Source organism: Stegostoma tigrinum, chromosome 12, assembly GCF_030684315.1.
Source record: "Stegostoma tigrinum isolate sSteTig4 chromosome 12, sSteTig4.hap1, whole genome shotgun sequence".
Taxonomy (NCBI): Eukaryota; Metazoa; Chordata; class Chondrichthyes; order Orectolobiformes; family Stegostomatidae; genus Stegostoma; species Stegostoma tigrinum.
The window spans coordinates 43693536-43721430 of record NC_081365.1 but is presented as its reverse complement, the minus strand read 5'-3'; the positions used below and the strand labels follow the sequence as shown (position 1 = coordinate 43721430).

Below are 27895 nucleotides of genomic sequence, written 5' to 3'. Positions count from 1 at the left end.
ACATTAAAAGGATGTCAGATAAGGGAATTCTTGTGATGAAGTAAAAGGTAGAATCTTTATAAGCTTTATAATATAAGCTATTGTATTAAGTTACTGTCATGTATATGTTCGTATATAAACTTCAGTTGTGTTTAAAACACGAAATCTTGTGGCCAAGTTTGGTTAATTGCTGAGAGCTCAGATTTATTCTTTAAATATTAATGGGCTCCAACAGGATCATAACAGCAGGAATGCTGACAAATTTCATCTGTGAGATTCTTTAACAGCTGCAAGTGGAAATAGATGGATTCATTCCCTTCCACATTTGAAAAAAGTAACTATGTTCCATCAATATGTGCATAACCTTCAGTCAAACTCTTACCTCTTGTGGTGCAGTGGTCATATTGTTACCCCAGGACCTGGAGGCCAGATCATTTCCCACCTGCTCTAAAGGTGTCTAATAACATCTCTGAACAGGTTGTTTAGAAAAATAGGTTAATTTTAAAAAATGAAAAGAAATATATGCCATCATAAAAGTCCACCATGTATATAGGTGGACATTTTTTGATCCAGCTTTATTGCGACTTTAGATGGAAGATAATTAATGGTATATAAATGATATGATAACATTCAATTTGAATCACATGTTACTCATTGGCAAATCTTTTAAAACTACTTTCTTCATTTTTAAAAATACACTTCTGTTCTTTGAAAAAAAGTACTGATAACAAACGTTTAGCTAATATTTTTTCCACTACTAAGATGTCCACCTTCCTATGAGCTCACTAATGACCACACAACTGAAGTCCAGCAACTCTGTCAGCTGGAATTTAAATCATGCAGGAGTGGTATGTTTCCACAGAAACAGACAACTGCACTGCAACAACCATTAAAAAAAACCTAAGGAAGACCACAGAGGAGCAAAGGTGGAACAATGTACAGCACTGGGCAGCAGTGAGATTCTATCCATGGAAGAAAAATTAGTACATGTTTAATCTACATACAAGTCAGGTATTGTCAATTCAAACTGATGCAGCTGGAGGACATTGCACAGATTAGCTGGGATATACGATACATAGTAATGGACAGGAAAGTCTTGAATACCAAAAAAGATTGAATAAGTTTGTTGCACAGAACGATAAAGAAAATACAAATAGATTCAGTAAGCTTGCTCGCTGAGCTGGAAGGTTAGTTTTCAGACGTTTCGTCACCATTCTAGGTAACATCATCACTGAGCCTTCGATGAAGCGCTGGTGTTATGTCCCGATTTCTATTTATCCATTTAGGTTTCCTTGGGTTGGTGACATCATTTCCTGCGTTGATGCAAATGACATCACCAACCCAAGGAAGCCTAAACAGATAAGTAGAAAGCGGGACATAACACTAGTGCTTCATTGGAGGCTCACTGATGATGTTACCTAGAATGGTGACGAAACGTCTGAAAACTAACCTTCCAGCTCAGCGAGCAAACTCACATCCAGAAACTCAACCTGAGCTACAAATCTTCTCAAACCTCGCTAGATTCAGTGAGCCCCAGAAAAATAAACCATGGTTGGACCTCACATGACCTTCGTTATGTGTTTGATCTAGTTCATTGGTTTTCCTTCAGGAAACACACTGCAATATTCAGTGTCACTACGAACCATGGAAAAATTGGGTAAAGCATGTTTTGTTCTAGAACAACTTTTAAACTCATTTTACAAAAAATAAAAAAAAAACTTAGATATTACTACTTGACATTATTGATGTAAAAGGACTCAATTTATATAAATATATTGGTTCTCACTTTACTTCGGGAGGCTTCCTCATGTTTGAAATATTTGACAACCTTTCAAAAAAAATCAACACAGAACGTACTTGCTACATTTTAATTGTGTTACCCAGTTTTCATCAGACAAAGTTTGGGTGGAACTAAAACAAAAGTTGCTGTAAAAGCTCAGCAGGTCTGGCAGCATCTGCGAAGAAAATAATCAGTTCTGAGGAAGGGTTACTGGACCCGAAATGTTAACTCTGATTTATTTTCTTCACAGACGCTGCCAAATCTGAACTTATCCAGCAACTTCTATTTTTGCTCCTAATTCACAGCTTCTGCAGTTCTTTTGGTTACTGTCAAGGTTGGGTGGATGTGTGCATGCGAGACAGTGAGAAAGAGGGAAGAGATAGAGTACGTGTGCACAGGAGAAAATGTGGGTGCGCGTGTGCGAGAGAGGGAAAGAGCGCGCGCGCGGGGTATGCGTGTGCGTGGGCGTGTGGGAGGGAGAGGGAGAGAGTGAGAGTGAGAGTGAGAGAGTGAGAGTGTGAGAGAGAGTGAGAGAGTGAGAGGGGATGGGCAGTGGTTAAATGCACTTCCCAATAAATTGTTGAATATTTCAAATCAGAAGTTGTGAATCAAAGCAGGACTTAATGTACATTATTCTGCAAGAATAAAAACATGAATTACAAAACGTTAGTAATTCCAATTCCACCAGGACAGCTACATAATGAATGAAACTTCCCCTTATAAGAAGATTATGCAAGTTTAGCAGACATGCAGATACAAATTTCAAATAATTCTTAACACATTACTGGCTATTTTCTGATAATAATTTGACTGTCTAATTCTGCAGCGACAAAGTGAAATGTTGCCGTCTGTTCTGCAAAACTACTAGCATCTTGCTATTTTTTGGTACATGATAAACTAAGGCGGCTAGAGAATTTGTGTAATCTCATTTTTCAGCATTGATTAACAAATTGTCAAATTCTCATGGAACTCTGGTTACAACAAACAAAGCTTTATAATTACAAAGGATTATTAATTATTCACAGTTGAACCCTTCTTGCATGTGTATCAAACTCAGATATAGCTATTTTATTGCAAGTGTTACTTTTAATGGATTGTGTCTTCTTTAAAGATGTATTTGAAAGAAATTATATCAGCCAGCATCACTGCAAAGCACTTTTCTTTCAGCTTAAAATTCAGATCAAAAAGAGAAGTTTCTTTACACAGTACTAAAAATCTATTAAGGTGAAACTGTTTATCATCTATGTTGGGACACAAATTCAAAAGGAGTGTGGATAGGCACAAACAGAACTAAACTTGGTGGGTGGGAACTTGGGTGCACAATAGGAATGTAGTTGAGCCCAGAGTCATAGCTAACATGCTAAATGGCTAGCAAGTTTTGAGAAGATTTGTAGCTCAGGTTGAGTTTCTGGATACGAGTTTGCTCGCTGAGCTGGAAGGTTAGTTTTCAGATGTTTTGTCACCATTCTAGGTAACATCATCAGTGAACCTCCAGTGAAGCACTGGTGTTATGTCCCGCTTTCTATTTATCTGTTTAGGTTTCCTTGGGTTAGTGATGTCACTTCCTGCATTGGTGATGTCATTTCCTGTTCTTTTTCTCAGAGAATGGTTGATTTGGAGCCAATCTATGTGTTGGTTGATGGAATTCCGGTCGGAATGCCATGCTTCTAGGAATTCTCGTGCGTGTCCTAGGATGAATGTGTTGTCCCAATAAAAATATTGTAAGGATACTAGTGATAGTGGGTCATGTCGTTTTGTGGCTAGTTGATGTTCATGTATCCTGGTGGCTAGTTTTCTGCCTGTTTGTCCAATGTAGTGTTTGTCACAGTTCTTGCAAGGTATTTTGTAGATGACGTTTGTTTTGCTAAATGGCGTCCTCATTTTATGTTTCTGCCCTTTCCTTTTCAGAGTTGCATTCATCATTGTCCATCGGCAGATCCGTCTTTGCTCTGCTGTTCAAGTGGAAAATGCCATCTCATCTCCAACAACCTTTTTCTATTCCAAAGTGTGCTATTGCCTTCCAAATCAACACCCACTTTTTCCACAATAGCACTCAATTCTATTCTCACATGACAGTGAAATAGCTCTAATCAAAGTCATAAATACAACCTCTGTGATGATGATGATGCACAGTTCTTTCTCCTTCTTAAACTCTTAGTTTTTGATGTGGTTGACCATGATCTTCACCACTAATGCTCTGCTCTCAATTTTAAAAGGAACTACATATTAATAAATTGATTTTAAAAACCCAAAAAATGGTAATAATACTGAGCAATTCAGACAACATCTTGGACAGAAACAAAATTAACGTTTTAGGTTGATGATCTTTCATCAGATCTGGAACGGTTTGAGATGCAACAGTGGAACAAGGACAAGAGGAAGATCTGTGATAGAATGTAAGGCAAGAACTGAACAAGAGTTAGCAGAAGGGACCACATTATGAGCAGCAAATATAGTAAACTAAATTGGACTGTAAACTGCTGCTTCACCTAGGAGGAGTTTTTAGGTTCTTGGATGAAACAAAAGGAAATGCCATTGAATGGGTGGGACTGTAAGAGTGATTGAGAAGTGGTCAAAGGTATCACAAATGAATGGTGAATGCTGAAGTGTGAGGAGAGCACAGGAAGCATTGGAGTGACTATTTGGGGGCCTTCAACAATTTAACTTTACTGTGTTGTTAGTACAGAAATAGAAAGGGTGTTTTGGTTCAGCTGTCTGTCTCTGTGTCATAATAGAAATGTTGCTGCATCATCAAAACATACGCAATGAAGACATAGGAATAGGGAGAAAGGAATGGAATCCTTTCAGTGTGTAGGATGCAACTAAGTATAGTTGTGATAGCACTGAACGGCAGTGATTTGTAATGAACATTAGTTAATATGCTATTGTCAGAAATGGAGATAGACAAGTCAATGAAAGGAAAATTCAGAGATGGGCCACATGAAACAGAGAAGGGTAGAAAGGAAGAAAAGTTGAACAGGTTTCTCAATCCAGGTTTATGGCCAGGAAACTGAAACTTCAAAAGTGACAGAGAGCATCAGAGGAGTCACAATGTGTGTAATGAGAGACACGACAAGCGGAAGGCCAAGCAGTTCAGTGGGATAGGAACAGGCTGAAATGATGGGCCTACCCTGACAGCCCCGTTTATGTCTCTTGGCAGGAGGTAGAAATAAGCTGCACATAGTTGGGGAGCTATCATAACAGAAAGCATTTGAAATAAGATCACGGGAGGAAATTAGACTAGTGATTGTTCTGGAAGCACTGGCTTGCTGTTTGGTCAGACAACAGAACTTCCCAGTCGGCAGGTTAGACCCAGGGGTGCATAGTACAGTTGATTCAGAGAAAGTCAGAACTGAGATAGCCAATGTCAAGTTGGGAGAAAAAGGAAATCAAACTAGGAAAGAGAAACTATGCCTGGTGACATATCCAGAAGTAGGAAAGATAATTAAAATGGCTAAAAGGGTCTAAGGGTGGAATGTCTCCTGGCAAAGTGCATGGAAGTGAATGCAATGGAAGAAGAATTCAATATTATCCTGAGTTTGAACTTCATTAAGATGTGTGTGTGAAGAGATAACGTGTGGTCTCTGTTTTGGCCACATTGATCACTGTTCGACATGGGAAGACCTATGGCAAAGGGTGAGATTCATTTTGTTAGTAGTCAGGATTACTGTTAATAGTCATTAGAAAGGATAAATGCGAGAACTTTTAAGTAGACTACAAGTAATCCTGTTCCATTTTGTTATATTTCATTTATTTAATACTATATTGGATTTTGTCAGTAAAGAGTAAAACTAATCTTTTCATATTTGCAAGTAATTTACAGGAATGACTGCTGCTATGTCATAACAAATACTATCAAGGCATCATTAAGAGCATAATTCTGCTATTCCCACAGCAAAAGTAAAATGGCGGATCATTCACTTTTCTAAAACTTTTCTAAAACATGCTATTCACATTTTAAAATATTATGTTGCTGTTCTTTTAATGATGAGGCTTTAAAGTAAACAAGTTTCAATTCTTCTCATTTATCTGTAAGATTTGGTACAATTCTGAGAGATCATCCAGAAACTATTTCATATCATTTTGGCACAGCAATAGTGATCACTATTATACCCACTTGACTGAGAATAACACAGAAAATATCTGCAAGGAAAGCAGTTTCAAATGAAGTCAGGTCAAAAACAAAATTCAACATTCCCATCTTGTAATATTAATAAATGTACAATGGATTTTTTTTGTCATGCTTGGCTGTTTTTGTTATTTGTTTTTCGGATTAAACATACATTTTACAACAGTGGTGATGCAACTATGAAAGCAATTAATCTTCTAAGCAATTCACAGCAAATCATTTCAACTGTGAATGATAACACTAAAAATAGTTAGAAAGATAAAATGTTCCACTGACTTCAGCTTCTATCTATCCTTTTACTGAGGGGAGAGATGGCCACACAATAAATCTATACAATACACTTTGAAGTGCAAGGGCTCATTTGTGGCTGATAGGGTAGGATTTGACAACAAAATTGAAATGTACAATGTACTGCCTGATTCTGTTGCAAGTTTGCTTGGTAGATGAAGACAATTTGCAAACTTGTTACAACCTGTTTATATAATATTAATTGACTATTAGGTCACAGTGAATGATACAAATTATATCTACATTAGGGCCATGGACAATTTTCTGGTACCTATAAATGCAGAATGATCTAACCAACAATTATTTGCACCAGAAATTAAGGGAGGCTTTAGCGTGGCCAGGAGTGGTATTAATGCTCCTTTAGGCCCCAGGATTACCAGGACATTTAGTGGATGACTCTTGTAGCTCTACTCCAAGATCATCTCTCTCGCTCAACAAAAATAATATTATGTTTGCATACAGCAGCGGCCAGATTTCCTGCAATATTCCCACGTTCAGAATTTGTCACTTTTTGTCATTATCTACCATACATAGGGACCTGACCATATTAAAATAAGGCCTGATCATGAAAAGTATTTTGGGCTTTTCACTGGGGCCACTATCATTGACTCCATACCACCCTATCAATTTTGTGCTAATGTCCACTACGCATTAACCTATTTCTTAAAGAATATGTTTAATCAGATTTTCTAAAGTCTACTAACGTTATACCACTATTGGTTGTGCTTCATATTACAATAATGTTACCCTTATGTTAGTGTAAACTTCAGAACTTCAATCACTGCTCATCAAGTAGTAGCAATAACTGTTTGGAATAAAGAATTAAGGGACAAGGACAAAGTTATATAGGAATAGAAAGCAATTAGACATGTCTGGGAGGAGGAGCAGAAGCTGTATGATCAAAACTGTTTTAACAGTGCCTTGATAAATGACTCTCTCATTCCGCAAGGACAACTGCTCTGCTGAAAAATTTAAGAAGCTAATCCCAGGAAAGCTGAGCCTTCAAACAGACAGTCAATGCCAAACGTGAGAAAGAATAAGGAAGCACTGCTGAGAAGTCAGGCTGCAGACTTGCAATATCTTAGATGAAAGAAGCTAAAGGATCGTCAATAATGTCACATCATAAACTTGAAGAATTCAATGCCAGAACTCTGGAGATTGACGCAGCATGAAGTTCGAACCCTGGACACATCCAAAGATGGATACTATTTGTTGGAATGGTATCTGAACTCCATCATTAATCAGGTAATAGCCAAGTTGAGTTGTGAGGCTTGACTTGCTTACTTGAGGAACCTTATTTTAGTTACTACATTCAATAAAGGTGACTATGTTGTTTCAGTTTTTAACTGCCTGTGAGATTTCTTAATAAGTAGCTAAATTAAAAGGTAGCTTGTAATAATTTACACACAACAACCTTTAGCCTTTTCCAATCAAACAATGAAATTGAAGTTACTTTGTGGTATAACAGTGTGGAGCTGGAGGAATACAGAAGGCCAGGCAGCATCAGAGGGGTAGGAAAGTTGACGTTTCTGGTTGGGACCCTTCTTCTGCATTTTCTGAAGAAGGGTCCTGACCCGAAACATCAACTTTCCTACTCCTCTGATGCTGCCTGGCCGCCTGTATTCCTCCAGCTCCACACTGTTGTGTCTGACTCCAGCATAGGCAGTTCTTACAATCTCTTACTTTGTGGTATTACTGGGCTATTGTGCAAGGAGATGACTCTGCAGCAATGGTAATTTAGTCATTTCATTAAACCCACTTAAAAGTTATGCCATTGGATGTGTTTCATACATTACATGATAGGGTAACAATGTTGAAATATAGATCTGCAAAAGAAAACAAAAGCAGGATTCAATCGCATTCTATTCCAAAGATAGAGAAACTGCAGGGTTATACAAGATTAGGTGAATTGCTTTTACAGACAGCTGGCACGGATATGAATGGTCAAGCTGCTATAAACGTTTCATAATTATAGATTGGTAGAACATTTAATATTCATTGGCTGATCTGACTTCTTTAATGCTTTTCATATTGTAATATCTCTTTTAACTAACTTAGCAAATTCTAACGTTCCTCCAAGAATCCACTGCCTTGCTTCTCCCAAAATGTTTACAACAACTTAAAAAAAATTAGATCCAGGTTTGAAATGATCTGTTCATTCATTTTGGAGAATGCTCATTTATATTGCACTGTTTTTTGTATATAAACAATATTATGCTATTAATGTGCATAAAATAGTTTTGTTTTCAAAGTGATGTATTTTATCAATTTTAGTTTACTTAATTCCTCATTCATTTGAAGATTACTTTTGAAGTCTACATTTGATCGCACTCTTCTGTGTGCCAATTCCTAAATAACCGCTAATTTTATCTCTTTCTGGTCACTGGTCACTACAGATTTCAGAGTTTGCATTTTTGATGCTTTCCTGATTCATCATCAGGACAAGATCTAGATGTGAGGAACAAAGGGGAACAGGAAATTTATTTCTGCTCTTCTTTCTTTTATATGTCAAACAATGTCACACAAAATAATTTTAAAATTATAAATGCAACAAACTTGCATTAGTTTCTGCAAAGACTCATTAACTGGCTTTAGCGCTGAATTACATACGCTATGACCTGCTGTAAAAGTAAAATAATAACATACATTTAGTTTTATGTAAACTGTTCTTCTGTACAGGATGATATCCATTAAATACCTCCTTAGCCTCTGAACTCAAGTTCTAAAGTGAAGAGTTGGAATTAATAAGAAGTATTATTGGCAGTAACTGTCCACAATAGTTTCAATACAGCTTCCTGTTACAAAATAACACTCCATAATTGAGCTAATCTTTTCTCAAAACATATCATTTGGCTTCTTTTACCTTCACTTTCCCAAAGGCAGAGTGATTCATTCAGGTTCATGTTCTACAGGGAGCACTGGCTTCCATTAACTTTGTCGAGCATTCCTTTGATAACAGCATATGTTGATTCTGTCAAGGGATATTGCAGTATACCCTGAAAGCACTACAGCTTTTCAAATAAGTTTTCCCACTTCATAACCGTACAACTTGGAAAAAGATCATTCGATTACGTAACTTGCACTTTAAACGTATAAACCAGCACTATCCTCTTGGTTTGCCGTATTACAGCAAAGGCAAATTCATTCCAACCAGATCTAATGTTTAGTTTGAAACTACCTATGCTTTCTCTAATTTTGGTAAACCTCCCACAAAGGCAAAGGAGAAATAACAAGATTTTCTCTCATCTAGGCTATCACAGATTCCCTCGGAAATTGTCTCATAGAATCAAAGATCTTCTAAAGGCATATAAAAATACACAACTCCAGAAGTAATTTATTATCATATTATTTGTATAGCTGCTTCCTATAATTCTGTTATGTCTTTGATGACTGCAGTCAGATGAGTCAACTGCAAAAATAGCATGCAATCACCTAGGTTGTATGAGCAAATCAACCAAAAAAGTCAGGAGCTGACAACAGAACAGCTCTGCAGCAAACTCAGTCCAGAAACAATGGATTAAGAAATATTAAAAGACAATGTTCGCTAACTTCATTCAATTAAGTAATTCAGAACTCTGCTGCCACACAGAAGGCAGACTGCAGGTTTCAGTTTGCCCATTTTCAACGCTGTTCCGTAGGCATTTATTCAAGTTGCCACTGACCTGGTTTTTAGGTGTTACCTGACTTGAGTTTCCTGCTTTCTCTATATTAAAAAATATCTGAATTTGAATTGCCAGAAAAACTAATAATAAAACTTCACATCGAGTTGTCATATAAACTTATTACAACTGGAAAAGTCCAAAGTCCTTCTGAACGAGAAACATTTGGATCTTTTCACTGCAGAGAAATGTATACAAATCTGCTTGTATACAATAGTTTGCGACTTCCAGCATTTTCCTGGAAATGCATAAATGAAAATCAACTTAACAGAATAGACAAAACAAATAGTTACAAGGTGGATTTTCAACTTTTGCTCATATTACAACACAAATGTAAAGAAATGACGCATGCCCACAGCATTTTGCCACTCATATATGGCAATGATCTTTACATAATTAGAATTTATTCCACTTGTGTAATATGCCCAACATTTATTCAGCCTGTTGGTAAATAAGTTATATCCCCTTCTAAAGCATTCAGCTGAACTGGACTTCATTCTAACTGCCCCTACTTGTGCAATTGGAGGAATGTGTGAGCTGATCATACAGTTGTAAACAACTATTTGTCCCCTCAAAATTAGCTTACCAAATTAGGAAAAAAACGGTTTCATCTGTTATCTCTTCTTCAATACAAAGATAGATTATAAACAGTAATTTATCACAAGTAACCGTACTTCAAAAGTTATTAATTAGTAGTGAAGTGCTTTTGGACAACATGAAAGCAAATAAGCAAATGTAAGTTTATGCTTCAATGTTTGTTTCTTAATAGACAATTAATTAGTGCCTCAGTAAATTTTATTGGATTTATAATTCTAAGGAACAAAATCTCAAACCCTATTGCCAGTTTAGAAAAGCTGCAAATACAAGGCCAGCATCAATAAAGGTGAAAATAAAGCAACTGGACAGCTGTAAAAACCTGACAGGTTCAATGTTCTTTAGTTGAGGAAACATACCCATGCTCATCTAGTCTGAATTACAATGATTTTAGTGCCATTGTGTGGTTAATGGCCCCATGAAGTTGCTTAGCAAGTCACTCACAAACATATCAAATCCATAAATACAATGTTTAAGAAGGACTGTTAACAAATTTTAGGCCAACAGGAGCTAGGTATGAAGGTTTATTATGACAAGTAGTACTTTCCTCTCACAACTTAAGGGTTAAGTGTTTTTAAAATGTAGTTGTTATTTTCCAAAGCCGGTTATCTGTACTGAAACTTTAAATCAAATACTATGTCATACAGTTTGTTGTTTGGTAACTTCCAGACTTTTACTTTGAAAGTTCTGACCTTTTGTTCTTTTGCTGTGACCTTCATTTTCACTTGCTGGTTAATACATAAAGTAAATCACATGAAGTTATTAATTCTTGTCCTGAATACCAAGTCTGTAATTATATGCAAGCACACCCACTGCAAGTACTGAAATGAGTCTTTGTCTGATTCAGTGTCATACTTAATCCAGTCTAATCCGTGGAAATTTTTTTTTAAGTATCTATCTTCAATTCATATTAAACTTCGGAGGCAGCTAACTGTCACATTAACTGGAAAGTCAGGGGGCAAACTTGCCTTCACTGGCCCAGATAGGGGAAAAGTAAGATGGCAGAGACTGGGAGGTTGAAAGATGGGGGAATGATTAAAACATATGCGCCCCTTTGTTAAAGGCGAGGGGCAGCCCTTTGCAGGGCACAGTTAGCGGGATCAGGAGGGATATGCCCACCCTGTCATACATTCAGCCAGGCCGCAGGTCACGCCTTGACACGTTGTGTGGGCAACGACAATCAGTTGTAAAATAAACTGTCAGCAGGAGAAGGCCCTTAACTAGAGATTTAAGGACCTCAATTGGCTTGAGGGTAGTTGGTCTACCAATACTTAACCTGCCACTACTGTAATATCATAAGAAGTGGGTTGCCACAGCCACAGCACACCCTAGCATCCACCTTGATTTGGTCCCACCACCAGTACTCTCACTCTCTCTTCACCTCACTTCTCAGGCCCTGCATGTGGCATTGAATATGGTCCACTATATGGAGACAAATCCGAGCACACTAACTTTGGAAAAAAATATTTTTCCATTTCACAAATTGTTGAAAAGGCTTTGTTTGATTGCAATCCTATGATACTATGCAAAAGTTCAGATAAATTATATTGTGTAATTCTGTATTTAAGTCATATCTTTCTTGTGTTTCCTTGCGGAATTTACTGTCAAGATCAGGGAAGCTGACATTAGGTTAGCCCGTAAATACTTTGTGGATTTGAGTACTGGTTTATGCAAACTCAAGGCTGATAATATATATCCAAATACATCCTAGACGCACTAAAAAACAGTGAGGTCTGCATTGACATCTTTATTACAACAACCATCTGAAAAACTGAGAGAAGTAACAAAACTATACCGGACATTGAAATAAATTAAATTTCCATGAGAACTAACCAAGTTTTCCAGCAAAAGGCCACTTCCTTTTATCAGGTTACAACTCTAGGTTTTCAGCAGTTTGCCTTTATCCTAGAATAAAATTCTTTCATCATCTTCAGTAACGTGCCACTTAACTAACATTACACATTACAGATTATGGAATCCAGTTCTCCAGAGTAGCATCTAACACCTCACTCTTTACATATTTCTCATCTTTCTACTCTGATCTTTTCTGCTATTTGCTCTGATAGCAGGGTAATATCATCTTTACTTACATTTTGATTAAACTACATTGGCAGGACAATCTGGACCCACTGTATCAATTCTGCCACAGCATGGAGCAGATGGTGAGCCCAAAATATCTTTCTAACTTCAAAAAACACTTTTAGAGAGAATGTTGAATGGATCCAGATTATGTAAATAAGAATTTAGCACATGAAGAAGTTGGCAGAGAATGAGTCCAAAGTACAGCAAACTGGAGGTCAGGTGAGTGAAGTCTTCAGGCTTTGCTACGTTTTTGCTCCTGTCTGCTTGCATTAAAGCCTCCTTAACACAGTATAGCAACAGACACTGGCAACAATACCAAGTGGATGGGGAATGAGAGACAGAGCAGAGTAATGAGAAGACGTTTGAGCAGAGAGGCCATTGAGTCTGAGAAGGGGAGATGGGTAGAAGGGCTGCTGAGTGAATAAGTGAGTTCGGAAGTGGGGTTGGGAAGAGAACTGACAGTTCTGTGCATGAGCCGAGTTGGAAAGAGTGGCTGGTGTGTGCTCAGGTGTTGGAGAAAATGTGTATGCATGGCAGGGAAAGAAGTGTTTACAGTTTATGGATTGGGGTTGAGAGTGTGGCACAAGAAGTGCACTGAATAGTTTTTCAGCAGGGAATATTGGCTGAAATCAACACACAACTACAAATCAACATTTTTACAAAGTATTTCAGATATGTTTTCAAGTTTATATGATGTATTTTTTTAACTGATCTGTGATACATCAACTTTACGTATCTGGATTTTACTGGCTTCTTTTTACTGTTTTGCTGGTGTCAGGGGTCATAATGACTTTCAAGTGTGAGAATAGAGTCAGATTGGAAAGTAGATATGGAAGCGCTGTATTGAACAGAATGAGGAAACTTAGTTCAGACATCTGTAGCAACAATTTAATTGAAAAATGGGTAAAATGTGAAATATGGAATAAGGATTCGACCAGAAAGTTTTCAAAACTTGATTAACAACCCTAGTCAGGTCATCACAGTCCTTCTCTACTTCTCTGCAGGCATGATTTGCTCACAGTTGTTTGCAAACTGTTGGGTAGCTTGAGTACCTAAGCATCTGTTGGGTTGTAAACCCAGCCTGCTATCTCTCAAAGGAATGGAAACCCAAACTGACTCCAAACAGTGGGGAACTTCTCTGGCTCCTTCATACCTGATTCTCATGGAGTTCAGTGGTGCTAGGTTTTTTTCAATTCCACACTTTAGTCAAATGGTACTTTGACTCATACTGACCCCTATCTCGTGTCCTGCCCTTTTGTTTGTATTTTAATGAAGTCAGGAGTAGAATGGCCCTGGAAGAAACCAAACTATGTATCAGTGAATAGGTTACAGCTGTTAAATCACTGCTAGGTAGCACTGTTGATGGCACCATCCACTCCTTTACTTTCGAATGAGAATCAATAATAGTAAACAATCTTTATGATGACAGGGTTATGAAGTCAGAAGGCCAATTCAATGCAAACAGGATGCCTCAGTAGGAGATTTATTGAATCAACATGTTCAGATGTGTAGTGACACACTTCTGGAACTGGCTCGAACTGGCATATTCTGGCTCAGACGTAGGGACAGCCTGACAGCATCCAAGGAAGAAATGCAATGTGCAGCTCTGGTACTCGAGTTTCAGATTGACAATGTTTTTAACTGTCCCAGTGTTGGTTAGAGTATCTTTTAGTTCAGCCAGGTCTTGATATGGACCAGCAATCTGACAATACAGAGCAGTGAAGCAATCTGGAAATAGTGGTGACATAGATTTGGGTTTTTTTGACAGCAAACATAAAATCAAATGTTGTACATTTGGATTTAAATCACTGGGAGATAATGTAGGAAAAAGAAGAAACAGCTGGGATATACCCCTAGGCAGAGTTAAGTAAACTATAGCCTAACGGCCATATCTGTTCTTTTGGAGCTTCTCATCTGATCGTCAAGCTGTGTTGCAGTTTAACAATCATCTAAGTTTTTATACAATCAAAGTCACATAGCGTGGAAACAGACCCCTTGATTATTAAAAATAGTAAAAATATAAAAACGTAGCATTCTTACTTAAATTGGTTTGATATCACATCTATCAACCTTAAACTTTTCATAGTCTACTAATCTACTTGACATACAGTATGCATTGCCAAAATAAAAGCACTTCATAATGTTCCCTGCAGGAAATTTTTTATGACTTAATTTCATCTATGCATAAAGTGTAAGGAAACTGGACAAACAAGCAATTCCAAAAAAAATTGGAAATTAGGTTTTTCATTCTTCTTTCAAAAATTAGTGCTGCAAAAACTAAGTGCACTGTGAATAAGAATTTCAAAAAGAGAATGGAATACAAAATAACTTTTCACAAATGCAGAGTCTAAGGCTGTATGACTGATTTGTCAGGAGAGTATCACCATGCTTGAGTATATTTTGAACAGCTATTTTTCAGAAAAATCTAACAAGTAGGAAAAAGCAAGAAAAGCTGAGAAAATTGCTGCTAACTTAAAAGCTTTGTAATATGTTATTGTTTACATGAAGCAATTAAGGAAATAAGAAAGGGTAAGTTTAGTTTGATTGTTGTAATGAATTATGATGGTGGAATAGTTATAATAATGTCAGATCTTACTTACTTCTGCTAAAATAACTATTTTAATATTCCTTCTTCAGATTTCTATTGCTTAGAATTTGATTCATTTTGAATATATTTTGGAAATTGCAACAATCAAAGAGAGAATTACTAATGATTCAAAGATAATTATGGATTTAAATGCAAGATGTCGCCAATAAATAGGAAAACAATTAAAACTTTTAAATGGTGCAGAGCATTAGGAAGTTTTGTGTTCTAGCAGGAGCAACATGGTTGTGTGGTAAATTGTATAACTCACTCAATTATGACATTACCTATCATTATTTTAAAACATTTTTTGATTTTAAAACAAAATTGTGTTGGCTCAGTTTGAAATATGAGTTGTTCATTTCTTGAGCACTTACTGAATGCTGTACAAGATGCACAACTGTGTCAAATATTACAGAAAAGTCTAAAAGATGTAGAGGATCATGCATCATTAGCGTTGGGCCCCTGGATTAAAACTACTGGAAATGAACCAGTTCCTTTTGTGCTGTTTGAAAGCAATAGTTCAAATTTGTTGTCAGCTTTGTGGAGGGATAGAAAGCTTCTTAATTCAAAACAATATTTTGTTACTACCAATACTTTGGTGTGAAATGAGCTCAGAGCTCAGAAATACTATTTGCAAGACAAACAACTAGAAAATATTGAATTAAAAATAGAAATGGAAGAAACCCAGCAGGTCTGGCAATCCATGAAGAGAAAGCAGAATTAACATTTCAGGTCCAGTCACCCATCTTCAGAATTGATTGTGGCGAGGAAAAGATTGGTATATATGCTGAAGATTAGTGGGAAGTAAACGATAGGTGGAGATGAAGGCCAGAGGGAGGGGATGGCAGTTGGACAGGTGAAAGAATGGGTTGGTTGCTGGTAGCAGACCATGAGACGACAAGAACTGGTATGTGGTGCTTGGGGCAAGGTGATCAAGCCCTGAAATTATTGAACTCAATATTGAGCCTGAAGGCTGAGGGGTCCCCAAGCAGAAAATAAGATGCTGTTTTTCTCAGCTGTTGGCCAGGGAACATCGCGGCGTGTTGAAGTAGCAGGCAACCGGAAGCACAGGGTCTGTTTTATGGATAAGGAATCTTCTGTAAAGCGGACATCCAGTCTGTAGTTTGTCTCCCTAATCTAGAAGAGGCCACATTGTGAACAGCAAATACAGCAGGCTTGACTGAGTAAAGTGCAGATAAATTGCTGCTTCATCTAGATGGTGTGTCTGGATCCTTGGATGAGGAAGAGGGAAGAACAGCACCTTCTGCAATTGCATAGGAATGTGCTGTGGAGGTGTGGGGATGTGTTGGGAATGAAGCAGGAGTGGACCAGGGTGTCCTGGAGGGAATGGTCCTTGCAGAAGGCTGACGAGAGGAATGTGTGTCTGGTAGTGGTATCCTGATGTCAGAAATGATGGCTAATGATCCTTTTGGTGTGGTGGGATGGTAGGATCAAGGGTACCTAATCGCCGTTGTGGGAGGGAAGAGGTGATTTTAGAAGTGAGACAGATGGGTCGGGCATGGCTGAAGGCCCTGTCAACCATGGTAGTGGGAATCCTCAGTTAAGGAAAAAGTGGACAGTTTGAGGGGCCACTCGTGGAAGCTGGTATAATTGGAACAAGTGTGACAGCAAGAAACTGAGAGAATGGAATGGAGTCTTTATAGTAAACAGGGTGTGAGGATGTATGGTCTAGGTGACTGAGAGTCAGAAAGTCTGTTATGGAAATGGCAGCTGGCCTATCTCCAGAAATGGAAACAGAGATGTTGAAGAAGGGAAGGCAGGAGTTAGGGATGGACTAGGTAAAGGTGAGAACAGGGTGGAAGTTTAAGGCAAAATTTTTAGATCTTCCGGATGAGAGAGGGAAGCAGCACCAACAATGTAATCAACATCCTGGAGAAAAAGTTGAAGAGAATGGCCCAAGTAGCAATGGAACTAGAAATGTTCTATGTACCCCAAACTGAAGCCCATAGCTGCCCCTTTGAACAGGAGAGAGAGAGGAGTTAATGGACAAGTTGCTCAATGTAAGGACAAGTTCAGCCAGGTGGAGGAGGGTAGTGGTGGATGGGGATGGTTATGGCCTTTTTTTGTAGGAAGAAGCAAGAACACTGATCCATTCTGATGGGTCATGTAAAGAGATTGCATGTTCATTGTGAAGAGGAAGCAGCTGGAGTCCATGAAATGGAAGCTCTCAAACCGATGTAAAGCATCTGAAGAATCACAGATATTAGTGGGAAGACTATACAAGAGGAGAAAGTATTTAAGATTGTCAATTTTTTTTTATTCATTACCTGGATGGTCATATTTCAGCTAATCAGAATCAACTGCAGTTAAGAACGACATTTTGCTGTGAGAATGCCTTGCTATTTCAACAAATTTTAACAGCTGCTAGGAATCAGGGAAAGGGAAGAGAAAATCATTTTTCATCCTTGTTTGATTTGAGAGTAATTTCCATCCAATGAAAACAATGGACGTCAGACAAAACATTGTAATCTTCAAATAAAAGCAGCTGGCTGCAAATGTTGAAAAAAGAGAAATGAAACAAACATCAAGTGTGAGAGAAACTCAACAAGTCCAACAGCATCCATGGGAAGAGAGAACCTTTTGACTCCAATATGGACCTTCTTCAGATTATTTTCCATTCTGAAATGGCACATTGGGCTTTTTCCAGTCCAAGATGACAGCATAGTTGGATGCTCCAGCCAGACCTTATCTGCTCCACCGTTCTTCCATTTTTTTTCTTCCTTTTTCCTTCTTTCCACACCTTCAATGAAGGTTCCTGATGGCCTCCCGGCGTGGCGAGGCTACCTCCCGGTGTGGCGAGGATACCTCCCGCCTGGCGCAGCAGCTTCCCCGCATGGCAAGGCTACCTCCCGCCTGGCGCAGCAGCTTTCCCGCATGGCAAGGCTACCTCCCACCTGGTGCAGCAGCCTCCCAGCATGGCAAGGCTACCTCCCGGCTGGCACAGTGGCCTCTCAGTGTGACGTGACAACCTACCAGCCTGGCATAGCAGCCTCGCTGTGCTGCTTGCAGGTATAGTGTTGTCCTGGTGCAGTGTGTCAGTTTGAAGCAACCTCTAGCCTCATGATCCTTAGTGTGAAGCCCGGCACAGTCTGGAGCCAAAATCCAGTGTGGACTAGAGGCTAGGTGCAAGCTTGGTCTAGCCTGGAAGACCATAGTTCAGAACTTTCATTTCTGTAATGCTGGCCATTTTATTTCTCTATTCTCTAAGATCTGCAACTAAAGAAGCTGTACCAAGGTACCTTATTACCTAAGATGGCATGGTAAGTGGTGATATATAAAACTTTCATTACATTCATTGAGTATACGTGGCAACAAAGGCTAATTCTAAATCTAATTTCTAAAATGTTAATTCCCCACTCCACCAGTGCTTCCAGATAGAAGTCTCAAGCACTTTATTTAACAGTGTTATTTTCATTCAAAATTACCTGAAATAAATAAGTTTCAAGAATTTCTAAGAACAAAATGGCAGAGAAAAAAAAGCAAGCCAGTGTGAATATAACATAAATAGTCTATAACAAAATGCAATGGAGCATTTATTAAGGACAATACACACCAGTGATCACAAGTTATCAACTTTTTGTACAGGTTGCAATGAATGACTACATTGGAGTTCTGCTATGCAAGTGCTCTCTCAAATAAAATCAAATCTCTTGTTCCAAATATTTTGAAGCCAGTTATCCTATTCAAATACTTATTTACTTTCACATCACTTCAATTAGTCAAAATGAAGCCATTCATTTGCTATCTTTTAGAAGGTCTTACATTCACAATGGTCTGGGTACAACCAAGAATCAAATTCACCTCAGTTTCGTGTAAATAGAGCACAAAAAGCTCTTACCACAATGCTATGTGATTGCATATGTTGAATAATGAAGCTATATAAGCCATAAAAAAAATTCCAGCTCCAATCCCCATTGAGATGCCAATCATACACTTCTACAGGTGTTAGAAGTGATCACATACATGAAAATCTTTATGATGATTTAACAATCTCAGCAAAAGACCATCATGGATGGGGTAAGTGCTTATCCCCAAGGGATCAGTAAGAAAATAAATTCACCACGTTAATGATCTCTAACCAGCAGCATATTGGAAGTTAACAAAGTGCGAAGCTGGATGAACACAGCAGGCCAAGCAGCATCTCAGGAGCACAAAAGCTGACGTTTCGGGCCTAGACCTTTCATCAGAGAGGGGGATGAGGAGAGGGAACTGGAATAAATAGGGAGAGAGGGGGAGGCGGACCGAAGATGGATAGAGGAGAAGATAGGTGGAGAGGAGAGTATAGTTGGGGAGGGGATAGGTCAGTCCAGGGAGGACGGACAGGTCAAGGAGGCAGGATGAGGTTTGTAGGTGGGAAATGGAGTTGCGGCTTGAGGTGGGAGGAGGGGATAGGTGAGAGGAAGAACAGGTTAGGGAGGCGGGGATGAGCTGGGCTGGTTTTGTGATGCAATGGGGGGAGGGGATGAGCTGGGCTGGTTTTGGGGTGCAGTGGGGGAGGGGGAGATTTTGAAGCTTGTGAAGTCCACATTGATACCATTGGGTAGAGGTGTTCCGAGCAGAGGTGTTCTGCAAAGCGGTCCCCAAGCCTCCGCTTGGTTTCCCCAATGTAGAGTGAGCCACACCAGGTACAGTGGATACAGTATACTACATTGGCAGATGTGCAGGTGAACATCTGCTTAATATGGAAAGTCATCTTGGGGCTTGGGATGGGGGTGATGGAGTATCTGTTTTCTATTTTACTAATGAGCAAAAGTCAGTTGGTTGAGGTAGCAATTCTCCAGCAACGGGTCTGTGTGACAATTTTACTGCCTCACTATCTAAGATAGCAATACCTCAAGTACACTCCAAGTCTTCAAACCCAGAAGTATACAATTTTCTGGTCCTTGGACCATTGAGATGTTCACAGTTCTCTACTGCATAGGCTTTTACTAAGCAAATATAAGAAATAGAGCTGGGTAGGCACTTGACCCCATGAACTTGTATCCAACTCAATAAGATCAAGGCTGTTCTAATCATGGCTTCAACTCTTATTTTCCTGCCTGTCTACTAAAACATTTGACCTCTGTGGAGGTTAAAAAAATCCAACTCAGCCTAGTAAATGACCTAGCCTATGCTGTTCTCTAGGGTACAGAAGTCCAAAGATTAATGACCTGCTGAAAAGAAATTTATGGAAAACCCCTTAGTTTGAACCTGTGCCCTCCAGTTCTAGATTACCCTACAATGAGGAAACATCTTCATTGCACCCACCCTTTCAAGCACTCTTGGAATCTGATGTGCTTCTTAAAGTTCACCATTTTAGTAAACTCTTAATAAATAAGCCCAAACTACTTAACATTCCTGCATAAAATAAGTGCTCCATTCCAGGAATAAACCTCAGGAATTTTCCCTGTTACAAGTATATTACTTCTTAAACAGGAGTAACAGAGCTGTACATAGTACTTTAGGCACTGTCTCACCAATGTCCTTTTCAGTTGTAACTTTGAGTTTCTCACAACATATTTCATTTGTCAAATTTTTTGCCTATTAATTCAAACTATTGATACGCTTGGGCAGTTCATTCACCTGGGTCTGTAATCCTTGATTCAGTTCCACCTAGAATGTCCACCTGCACTTTTAAACAGCTAGCCTAATGAACATCAGGGAACAGTTCCACTGTTTAATGAGAAGCAGCTTCATTGTTTAATGGTGCTAGAGGGTGAGTGGGAGAATCTTTGGCAGTGACTGGCAGCATCATCAGCTGCGAACATGTAAGTGTGACAGAGGAGGTGAATTTTTTTTTTGAAAGGCCAAGAAGCTGGCTGTGGCTCTGGAGGTGCAACCTTAATGCAGCAACTATAATGCTTCCACGAACAGGAGATACAGATAGTGCTAATCACTGGGTCCTATGCCTTCAGGGGTTAGAGTCTAGCCTCATGCAACACCATCTCTCCCTTCATGGGGCTGGATCTAACCTCAGTGAGTGCCAGGTATCCATGTGGTGCCTGGGGCCTCAGGCTCAACTCTCAGCTCTTGGTTTACTGGTAAGGTCACACTACGTGGCTGTCAGACAGCAAGCAGACATATCCCATGAACATTGAATGTCTTAAATCTTGAAATCCATCCTTTGTATCCAATTCAACAGAATTTCTGATGACTGCGTCTTATTTGGTCATCTCCCATGCTGAGGTACCTGACAAACAGATCAGAACCAGTGCACGAACTCTTCTGGATTTTGAATATCCCATAAGTAGATCATGTGATTTGGATTCTGCACTGAATTGGCCCTGGGCCAACATGACAATAATACAGATGAAGATGTGTGGAAAAAATTTCTGAAGGGCCTAGGCCCGAAATGACAGTCTTTCTGCTCCTCAGCCTGCTGTGTTCATCCAGCTCTGCACCTTGTTATCTCCTGTGAAAAAACTGCACTACTTTTGCAACCTTGATCTGGATGGCTACCAACAGATCCCAAGTAACCTATAAGTAGTGTTCTCCCACTTCTCAATCTCAAAAATTCCATAAAACCCCCTTTTTCAATCCAATTTCTGGAAGGAACAAAACTGAAAATTGCTGATTAGTTTCAACTTGTTGAATAAAGAAACATCAGCTAGAATTTCCAAAGAAATGCAGACTAATTAGGCTTTAGTGACAGGAAGAAATTGAAATAATCGCTTCATCATTTAAAAGTTATTCACAGAGACTTAATTTAGCTTTTAAACGGGATTGTTTTTATTGTTTTATATTATGACAATGTATCGTAAGACTGTAAAATGTTGATAGTTAACTCTAGTATTAATGGTACAAAAAAAAGCACGAGACAAAAAGACAAAATCCGACTTAAGCAGGTTCTTGGTCACAGAACAAGGTTAAAAAAATATCAGTCTCAGATTTAGTTACAATTGGAAATGGTTTCAGCTCTCAATTGTTGAATTGGAATTGAATTAAAAGTGAACAATAAGCAATAATTGTAAATATACCCATTTTAGACGTGATGCAAGTCATTACTTTGTTCATTTTTGAACAAAGGAGTCTAAAAGATTTTCAACAGATTACAGCTCTTCCTTGCCTTAATGACAAGGGGGCTCATGTTTCGTCATTGTATTTATTCATCTGATTAATGGTTGTGAAAAAGCTAATTTGGTCAAGCAGCAAGTAAGTGTGTTTTCCAGGCACTGTTTTAAATTAAACAGTGATGGTGAAATTTGAATTCTGTAAAAATCTGTAATATAAATGTAGTCTAATGACAACTGTATAACCATTGCTGATTGTCATGAAACCCATATTGTTTGCTAATGTCCTTTACGGAAGAAAATCTTCCATTCTTACCTTGTCTGACCAATAATATATGACTTCGGATCCCCTGCAATATGTTTGGCTCTTTTCTGCTGCTAGGATCCCTGCTGATGTTATTACTGGAAAAGTCAGAGCCCAGAATGAAAACTGGCTTGATAGATCATATTTTGTTCTTTTTGGAATTTAATGCAACATCTATCACTAAAACCTAAACATGACAGGGTGCAGATTTGGTTTCAACAATAGAAAAGACTAATTACCTGCCAGAAAAAAAACAAACCAAATCGTCTTCATATAACATTGTTTAAAATATTTCAAACACCAGTAAAACAAAATTCTATCTACTCCCCAACATCATCGTTTCACAGTCAAACAAAATCCTAAGATACTTTTGTTTCCTCAGAATTCTGAGCTTCTTTTCAGCGCCAGTCTTGTGAGCTATGAAGGTTTAGCTTTGATTCACATACACGAGATCTTAAATTTCCTCAGCTTTGAGTAACCAATGCAGGTTTGTAAGCAAACACTCCTGACTTAGAAGTTCTCATGAACTTACAGTGAAGTAACATATTCTCTCAATTGCTTTGAATTAACTCCTTTTTCTTGCAGGAACGATTGTTACATCTTACCTCAGGCAAGTAGCTTCAAGCTGAACTCAAAATTTATTTTTGAATAAGACGACCTAGTTACCTTAGTTTCTATTATTAAGTTAATGGCTTAATTTTCTTTACTCTCCCTCGTGTCGTAAATCCACACAATACAGACAAACTCCCAGGACTGTGTTCAGATAGCTAGTCTCTGACACATTCTGGTTGAAAATCAAGATCAACCTAGCTATTTATTTAAACCCTGTCAACAAAAAAGGCCAATTTTCATATGCCTTCAGATTGAAACCCAAACTGTAAAATAACATAAGAAAAGTCAAACTTCTAGAACTGAGAGGATCTCAAACGAAATGATTATCTGAACAATAGATCAATAGGCAATTTATACTCCAAATTGCTGGCATTTTTGCATTTAGTTTTAATATGATCACAAACCTCCCTACATGGTTATATTTTCCAACCAGACTGAAACTAATCTTAACTTTCCAAATCTGTGTCCTTTTCCAGTGGAAGACTTCTAATCTCTGAACTGACTTTTGCTATGATATTTACCCTGGAGATCTCTCCCTCTGGGAGGATCTTGCAGCTTTGTTTAAACCCTTAGGAACTTGGTCTCTTTGATATGGGGATGAGGATCTCTACATTCCACATGCTAAGCAGTAAACTATGCCTATTTTTCTCTTTTTCAATCCATCTCTGTACTGACAAGAATCACATAGGTCATCTTTCCAGGTTGATATATGGATAAATGATCTACAAAACCCCAATTCTATTGCATTGTGGAATTAAACAAACTGTTTAAAATATAACTGTTTACAAAACCTGAAAGTCCTAACATGTCCCTACAAGAATTGGAGACCAGCTAAAGTGGTAGTACATGTTTTGACAGTGCTATTGAGCACCACTTACATAGCAATGCCACAAATTCTGACACTCACAGCTTGTGTTCTGTTGGGATTACTTAGCTCCTGAGCTCATTATACCCTTGCACTTGAATGTTATTATGAGGGGAATCAAATGCAGAGAAGTGGGATTAGGGTTCAATTTTACAGAAAGCCAGTGTAACCACTTCTGCAATATTGAACACTACTGGCAATCTTATTTGAGGAAGTACGTAAATGCTTTGGAGGCAGTTCAAAGAAGGTTTACTATCCTAGCACCTGGAATTGAGGTGGTGGTAGGTTGGGGGGGGGTTTAATGAGGAAATGTTAAACAGGCTAGGCTTGTATGTGTTGGTGTTCAGAAGAGTAACTTGACTTGTGGAACACCTAGTCAAGAAGAAGGAGGAAGCTTACTTAAGGTTGAGGAAGTAAGGATCGGACAGGGCTCTATAGGTCTACAAGGTAGCTACAAAGGAGCTGAAGAATGGACTTAGGAGAGCTAGAGGGGAGTATCAGAAAACATTGGCAGTTACGATCAAGGAAAACTCTAAGGCATTCTAAGCTTATGTGAGGAACAAGGGGATGGCCAGAGTGACAGTAGGGCCAACCAGGGATAGTGGAGGGAACCTGTACGCTGGTCAGAGGTGGTAGGGCAAGTCCTTAATGAATACTTTGGCTCAGTATTCACCAGTGAGAGGGACCTTGACGTTTGTGAGGACAGCATGAAACAGGCTGTTATGTTCTAACAGGTTGATGTTAGGAAGGAGGATGTGCTAGTAATTTTGAAAAACATGAGTATTGATAAGTCCCCTGGGCCAGATGGCATGTACCCAAGGTTTCTATGGGAAGCAAAGAAACAGATTGCTGCCCCTTTGGCAATGATCTTTGGGTCCTCACTGCCCACTGGAGTAGTACCAGATGATTGGAGGGTGGAAAATGTCATTCCCTTGTTCAAGAAAGGGAATAGGGATAATCCTGGGAGTTATAGACCAGTCAGTCTTACTTCTGTGGTGGACAAATTATTGGAGAGGATTCTGAGAGACCATATTTATGATTATTTGGAATAGTGCAGTTTGATTAGAAATAGCCAGCAAGGTTTTGAGGGGGGCAGGTCATGCCTCACAAGCCTTACTGCATTCTTTGAGGATGTGACAAAATACATTGATGTAGGCAGAGCAATGGATGTGGTGTATATGGATTTTAGCAAGGCATTTGATAAGATTTTACCAAGGCATTTGGTAGGTTCATTCAGAAAGTAAGGAGGCATCAAATTCAGGGAAATTTGGCTGTCTAGATACAAAACTGGCCATCCAATAGAAGACAGAGGGTAGTGTTATGTGGAAAGTATTCAGCCTGGAGCTCAGTGACCAGTGGTGTGCTGCAGGGATCTGTTCTGGGACCTCTGCTCTTTGTGGTCTTTATAAATGACTTGGATGAGGAAATGGAAGGGCGAGTTAGTAAGTTGCCCATAGCACTAAGTTTGGTGGAGTTGTGGACAGCGTGGAGGGCTGACAGGATGCAGAGCTGGGGAAAGAAGTGGCAGATGGAATTCAACCTGGAAAAGTGTGAAGTGATTCATTTTGGAAGGTTGAATTTGAATGCAGAATACAGGGTTAATAACAGGATTCTTGGCGATGCAGAGGAACAGAAGAATCTTGGGGTCCACGTCCATAGATCCCTCTAAGTCGTGACACAAGTTGATAGGATTATAAAGAAGGTGTATGGCGTGTTGGCTTTCATTGGCAGGGGTATTGACTTTAAGAGCCGCAGGGTTAAACTGCAGTTCTATAAAACTGGTTAGACCACACTTGGAATATTGTGTTCAATTCTGGTCACCTCATTATTGGAATAATGTGGATGCTTTAGAGAGGGTGCCAAGAAGATTTACCAGAATGCTGCCTGGACTGGAGGGCAGGTCTTATGAGGAAAGGTTGAGTGAGCTAGGGCTCTTTTCATTGGAGCGAAGAAGGATGCAAAGTAACTTGAGAGCAGTGTGCAAGATGACAAGAAACAAGATACAGTGTATAGTCAGAGGCTTTTTCCCAGGGCGGAAATGACTATTGAGGGGACATAATTGTAAGGTGATTGGAGGAAGATATAGGGGAGATGTCAGAGGTAGGTTCTTTACACAGAGTGTGGTGGGCATGTGGAATGCGCTGCTGGCAGTGGTAGTAGAGTCAGATACTTCAGAGACTTTTAAGTGACTCTTGGATTGGCACATGGAGGATAGTATAATGTAAGGTATGCAGGGTAGTTTGGTCTTAGTAGGATAATAGGTCAGCACAACATTGTCGGCTGAAGGGCCTGTACTGCTCTAAGTTCTTTGACTTGATCGAAACATAAAAGATACTGAGGGACCTCTACCAGTTAGAAGTGAAGAATTTGTTTCCTCATACTGCAGAATGAAGAACAAGGGATTGCATTTTAAAAATCAGGTGTTGCTGTTTTTAAATAGAGAGGAGATAAAATTTTTTTCAGGATAAGTCATAGAACATTTTTAAAAGTAGTAGATAGATATTTGTTAAGTAAGGAGGTATAAAGTTATCTGGTGTAGACAGGAATTTGGGGTTGAGGTTGCAGTCAAATTGACCATGATCTATAGAAAGATGCAGCAGATTTGAGAGGCTGAATAGTTTTCTCTTACTCCTAAATTCATAGGCTCATATGGAAAACGTGCTCAACTCCAGAGGTGAATGTCTCTGGTTAGAGTCATATCTAGCACAAAGGAAGGTGGTTATAGTTGCTGGAGGCTAATTCTCTCAGCTCCAGAAGTTACTCAGGGTGGCCCAAACTTCATCTGTTTCATTAATTCCTTTACTCCATCCTAAAATCAGTGAAGATGTTTGCTGATGATTGCACAATTTTCAGTAGCATTTGCAATTTCTCTGATACTGATAGCATCCATGCTCATAAACTGCAAGGCCAAATTTTTTAAAAAAATTACGCGGTGTTTGATAAATGGGAGGTAGCAACTGTGCCACACAAGCATCAGACAATCACCATCTCCAATTAAGTAAGTTCCTCCTCACTAACCTCTTGAGGCTCGTGTCAAAATTGGAAGGGTATTTGCAAGGCCTTGGCAAGCAACAGCCACAGACATACACTCAGAATGATATCTTACAAACAATGTCCCAGACAACATCACCATCTCTGGGTATATTTTGTCCTAATGGAAGCACACTGGGACTGAGGATGGCAAGGGCATAAAAAGCACCCTGGACGGGGAACTTTATCATTGTGGCTTGTCAGCATTACTACTGACTGAGCTGGTTGAGTCCTAAAGATCATAATTGCAATACTGGGTCTGCAGCAGGTGGTAAAGAAATCAGTGACAGGGAAGCATTTGCTTGACCTCATCCTCATCATTTCATCTGCTGCAAATACATCCGCCCATGACAGCACTGCAGAAGTGACCACCACACAGTCCACGTGGAATCCAGTCTTCACATTGCGAACATCCTCAATCATGTCATATGGCACTATCATTGGGCTAAATGTGATGGCCTGAACAGATCTAGCAACTCAACACTGGGATTCCATGGTGCAAGGGCCATCAGCTGCAGCTGATTTGTACTCAAACACAATCTACAAGCATGTGGACCAGCAAATCCTCCATCAACCCTGATTCAATGAATAGTACAGGAAGGCATGGCCAGAGAGTACCTGGCATACCTGGTGAAGGGACACCAACACAAAAGGGAACATGAAGGATGGGAATATCATCCTTTGTCCTCGGTGCAACTCACTCACAAGAACATGAAATTTGAACCTCGCAATCTCAAATCAAAACTTAATGGTGCAAAGTGGGTTGAGTAAGTTACTACTTTTTTCTTCTAGGTTGGAGAACTTTGTAATTGGAAGCTCTGCTGGGGCAACTGTTATACTTGATGACTGTGTTGATTCAGCAATGCTATCCATCTGGTTTGAATCTTCATCAGGTCAGTCACTGTATAAAAATGCACTTTAAGATTGTAATGTCATCATTTCTTGATACAGTCAATATGCACACTGTCTTCTCATT

At 39.0% G+C, this 27895-nt stretch overlaps 1 protein-coding gene across 17 annotated transcripts in view; it reads right to left on the bottom strand.

Moving 5' to 3' along the window:
* caska (calcium/calmodulin-dependent serine protein kinase a) overlaps positions 1–27895 on the bottom strand; it is a 408353-nt gene that overhangs the window by 86790 nt on the left and 293668 nt on the right. Inside the window, exon 1 of one of the 17 annotated variants that reach the window (XM_048541493.1) lies at positions 9040–9213. The exons of the other annotated variants lie outside the window; for them this stretch is intronic. Coding sequence (XP_048397450.1) covers positions 9040–9069 — 30 coding nt within the window. The 5' untranslated portion in view covers positions 9070–9213. Of the gene's footprint in view, positions 1–9039; positions 9214–27895 lie in introns of those variants that run through there. 17 annotated transcript variants of the gene reach the window in all.